The sequence below is a fragment of the Haliaeetus leucocephalus genome, unplaced genomic scaffold (genome assembly GCF_000737465.1).
Source record: "Haliaeetus leucocephalus isolate CR32 unplaced genomic scaffold, Haliaeetus_leucocephalus-4.0 Scaffold536, whole genome shotgun sequence".
Lineage (NCBI taxonomy): Eukaryota > Metazoa > Chordata > Aves > Accipitriformes > Accipitridae > Haliaeetus > Haliaeetus leucocephalus.
This window is the reverse complement of record NW_010972972.1, coordinates 7,723,261-7,727,755: the sequence shown is the minus strand read 5'-3', so window position 1 is coordinate 7,727,755 and position 4,495 is coordinate 7,723,261. Positions and strand designations below refer to the sequence as shown.

Genomic DNA, 4,495 nt, shown 5'->3' with positions numbered 1-4,495 from the left:
GGCCGGCAGCCCGGGGGTCGGCCCTGTCTGCGGCCGGCCCGGGGGGGACCCGGCACCGCGTCCGACACCTCCTCTCCCCTCCCCAGGTACGGCGCTGATGGGACAGGACTCGCCGCGACCTTGACCCCAGGTAGGCGGCCCTGCCTCGGGCAGGGCAGGCAGTGCCCTGGGGCCGGGAGGGGGTCCTGGTCCCCGTCCCGGTCCCGCCGTGACCCCTGGGCGGGGGGCCGGGGGGTTGCCCGGGGTGGGCAGCACCACCCGTGGCGCTGGGGGAGCCTGGGGCGGCGGCGCTGGGCACCGAGGGTGGGATGCCCGGCCAGCACCGGGATGTGGTGACCCGGTGGGGGTCTCTGCCCCCGAGGGGGCTGCAGGGCCCCGTGGTGGCTGGCCACACTCGGCCGGCGCTGACCCCAGGGAAGCGCCCAGCTCTCGGGCTCCTGCTTGCTGCTGCTGCCGCCGGCCCCTGCCCTGGGACAAGTGGTTTTGGGTGGGATGCCTCCGTCCGGCAGTGAGAGGTGGCAGGGTTGCCAGCCTGGTGCCTCTGGCGTGGCGGCGGGTGCAGGCAGCTCAATGTGGGGTGGCCTTTGGCCTGGCTGGGAGCAACAGCAGCCCTGCACTGTGCTCCCACCTCCTGGGGTGCAGAGGAAGGGTCTGGTGCCCACCGGGCACAGGAGTGGACTGAAACGCCTCCCCTGGGAGCAGCTGCCACCTCTCTGCCTGGGGCTGCTGGCTCCTTGTCTGCCACTCCTGGGAGCCTCTGGGAGCTTCTGGGAGCCCCTTGTTCCTCTCTGCCTGCATTGGACTTTGTCCCTGTCCCTGCAGGTGTCAGGGGGCAGCTGGACCCTGGCAGTGGGCTCTGTGCTGGGTGGCTCCCTGGGTGCGTGGCCCTCACCAGGCCTTGGCAAGGGCAGGGTGCTCTGCTCGGTCTCTGGTGTGCGGGTCCCGGGTTGAGGTGGGCGGCTGTGCCCCTGGCATCTCTGCCCTCGGTGTGGCGGCACCCTGGCTGCCTCCCCATGTCCCTGGCCACTGGACATCTGCTGCCCATCAGGACACTTCACTGCAGAGCGGCCTGGGAAGCTGGTGCTGGTGGGCGAAAGATGGGCTCCTGATGCGTCAGTGGGCTTGGCGGCACTGTGCCGTACCCTGGCAGGTCTTGACTGGTAGCTGGGTCCCCTCTGTGTGCAGCAGGGAGCTGAGGCCGGGGTGAGGAGGGAGCAGGTGCCAGGACGGAGCTGGCAAGTCCAGGCCCTCGGGGCCATCATGTGGCGGACGAGCCCCTTGCCAGCCCAGCGATGGGGCTGCCTGCCCTCACGCCTGCTGCATGGCTGTGGCTGTCTCCTGGTGTGTGACATCCTGTGGGTGCCACTGGGCTTTGCCTTCCTATCCCCATCTTGGTGATTGCTTTGCTCTGCTCTGGCTTGTCCCCTGCCCCACTTCACCAGCCTCTGCGAGGGGCTCATATGGTGACATGGTGCTGGGCAGTCTGACTGCAGCCTGGCCTGGGGCAAGAGCCACAGGTGCCAGTGTGCCAGGGGCTTGCCCCGGCATGCTGGCCTTTGGCAAGGTCTAACTTTAGCAACTGCAGTCAGACCTCATCCACGCTGGAACAGGATGCCAGTCGTGCCATGGTATAAATACGCCTGGCCAGTGCCTGAACCACAGGAGGGGCGTGCGCCTTGCGCCAGCACTGCTGTGCTCGGCTGCCCGGGGGTTCGTCCCCCTCATTAGCATGCTTTGAGAAAGGTGCCGGGTCCTGCCCTGCCCGTGTTGGCTTTCAGCTGTCCCTCCTCCAGCCCTGCTGCTGTCGACTTCCCTCTTTCTGCCTCTTGCGGTTTGGGTTTTCTTTAATGGCCGCTTTCGTTTCCCTTCTGTCGTGGGGCTGTGTCCCAGGGATGGGCCACCTTCTCCTTGCGATGTGCCTCGTACCAGCTTCTTGCTGGTCCTTGCCGAGACCCATGCGCGTGTGCTGCTGACGGGGCCGCGGTGACTCACTGTGCCGTGGGGCTGCGCGGTGCAGGGCTGCTCTTGGTCCAGTGGCAGAGTGGAGGCCAGAGCCGTCCCGGCACAGGGGCCACACGTGCTGGCTGCTCCTGGCTACATCCCCCGCGCCGGGCTGCCATCTCGAGGGAGGGCTCTGCGCCTGCCCCCCTGTCCCGGCACGCTCTGGCATGCCTGCTGCGCTCGGCATGCGTGGCACCCGGCTCCGCTCTGGCTGTCCCCACGGCGCATGCTGCCCGGCTGCCCGAGGAGGTTATTTCTGGCAGGGCTAGGCAGCTGGGGCTGCTGGCTCTCCGCACTGTCACTCTTTCCACACACTGCTGAGGGGGGTTGGCAGGGGCCCGTGCTGGTGCAGGGGCTCTGGGATGGGCACTGCAGGGCTGTGGTGGCTTCTCTGGGGCCAGCCCCTGCCCCAGGCTCCCTGGGGACCCTGGCAGCAGAAGTGGGTGTGGACAGCCGCCTCCCAGGGCAGCACGGTGCTCTGTGCCCATCCCCATGCTGTGGTGGGCCTGAGTGGTGGCGGGGTGCTGGGTCGCAGGGCCCTATAAATATCCCCACCAGCTCCCTGGCAGTGGTGTCGTGCCGCACTGTTTGTGGGTGCACCATCGGTGCTGCTGCAGCTGCCAGGCTGGGCTTTCCCCAGCCTTTTTAAAGGCCGACGCTGCTGCTGCCCCCGTCCCCAGGGTGACGGTGGTGTTGGGGCTGGGGGGAGCCCCGTCCTACGCGCTGCCTTGGCCACAGTCAGTGCCGCTTGCGGCATTGCCTTGTGCCGTGCTGCCCGTTGGCCCTTGTGCCGGGCGAGCTCATGTTTGTGACACTGAGGATTTTGCTTTGAGGACCCGCTGCCTCTTCCCACGATGCTCCTGCCTGGGAGTCCTGCCCGTGTCCCCCCTGGCCCTGGGGCTTCTGCTGTGGAGGTGGCTGGTGCCACCACAGGCTCTGGTTTTGATGGCAGCCCGCTGCCACGGTCTCACTGTCCTCCCCAGCTTCCTTGCTGCAGGGTGGGGAGCATGTGCCGGGATCAGCGTGGGCTGGGTGAGATGGAGCTGGGTGGGATGAAGTCAGTGTGCTGGTGGGGCTGGGAGAGCAGATCCCTGGCTGGGCTGGGTGGGCCAGGGGAGATGCTGGTGTCAGCATGGGTGCGTGAAGCCCTGTCCCCACTGCAGGACCACCAGCAGCTCTGGGTGGGGACAAGGGATCCCACCTCCGAGGGATGGGGGCAGCCCAGCGTCACAGCAGTGGCAGGGCTGGTGGCAGGTACTGAGACACTGCAGTTGGGGGGAAGGTGCTGAGAGGGGACCTCTGCTCGGTGTGAGGGGTCTGCGAGCGTCCCCCCCTCCCCAGGCAGCAGCTCCAGGGGCACCTTCTTTTCCTCTCCTTCCCCTTCCCCTTCCCCGCTATCGGGCCAGGCCCTTGCTGCAGTTGTTGGGGGGCCTGTGCCCCCCAAGCTGGATGCTGCTGGGCCATCGGTCCCGCCGGGTGTGGGGCACAGGGGCGGGTGGCTGTCCTGGCTGGGTGCTGGGTGCTCCCCACACACCCAGGCTGGGTGCTGTGGGCTGGGCCGGCTCCCAGGTTCAAAGTGCGGAGCTGGGTGTGGAGGCAGGGCCGGCAGCCAGAGCCCTCCCGGCCTGTGCCGCCCCGGCACGCTCGCCCTTCCTTTTCCCCGGCCCAGCTCCCGGCGCTCTGGCACTCCTTCCTCTCGCCGGGTCTGGGGTCAGTCGTGGGGCAGTGCCGCGGCCCCAGCAGCCAGCCCCTTCCGTGGCACGCATCCTTTTGGGGCTGACACGGGGCTAGCAGTGCCTCGTGGGGCAAAGCCACCGGGTGTGGTGTTGCCACTGGTTCTGGCACGCCACTGGGGAGCTGCGGCCCCGTGGCCCTGCTCACCGAGGTAGGTGATGCGGCTGCTCTGCCCCGACCTGTCCCGCTGCCCTCCCTGGCCCCTGCCCAGGGAGCTGTGCCCAGCATGGGGCTGCGGGATGGTGTTGGCACTGACTTTGCTTCCACGTGCACCGTGTCTCCTCCTGCCTGGCTTGCCGCGGTGCTCCCTGTCCCACTCAGCAGTGTCGTGCCACAGCCCCGTGGCTGCTCTGGCCTCGGCTCTGGGGCCTGGGGCCAGCACCGTGCTGGCTGCGTGCCGTCCCGATGCTGCTTGGCCCTCAAGGGCTTCCCTGGTGCCTCCCCGCCGGGCTTGCTCCTCCTGCAGTGACCTGCTGTGCCGTTGGCCGCAGCTGAGCTGGCGGTGCCCGGCAGGGTGGTCGCTGCTTGTCCCTGTGAGGGGTTGTCCCTGTGCCACCCCTCTTCCGTGCTCTCTGCCTGCTGGTCCTGTGGCCAGCATGGCAGCAGTGGCTCCTCACCCTCTTCCCTGGCAGCCATGACCCAGCCCTGCAGCGCCTGACCCACAGGTGCCAGCGGCTCTGGCTCTGGAGCAGTGTGGCAGCCCCATGGTGCTGCTCTCCCAGCTGCCTGGGTGTCACGGGGCGATGCTTCTCCAGGGCAC

General features: G+C 68.5%; 1 protein-coding gene across 1 annotated transcript in view; it reads right to left on the bottom strand.

Annotated features, from left to right (window-relative positions):
- The window catches only part of CNGA4 (cyclic nucleotide gated channel alpha 4), a 5,188-nt gene extending 4,213 nt beyond the window's left edge, over positions 1-975 (bottom strand). The window contains exon 1 of the mRNA XM_010576789.1: positions 893-975. Within this exon, the coding sequence (XP_010575091.1) occupies positions 893-975 (83 nt within the window). The remainder of the gene's footprint in view (positions 1-892) is intronic.
- Between the last annotated feature and the right edge of the window lie 3,520 nt (positions 976-4,495).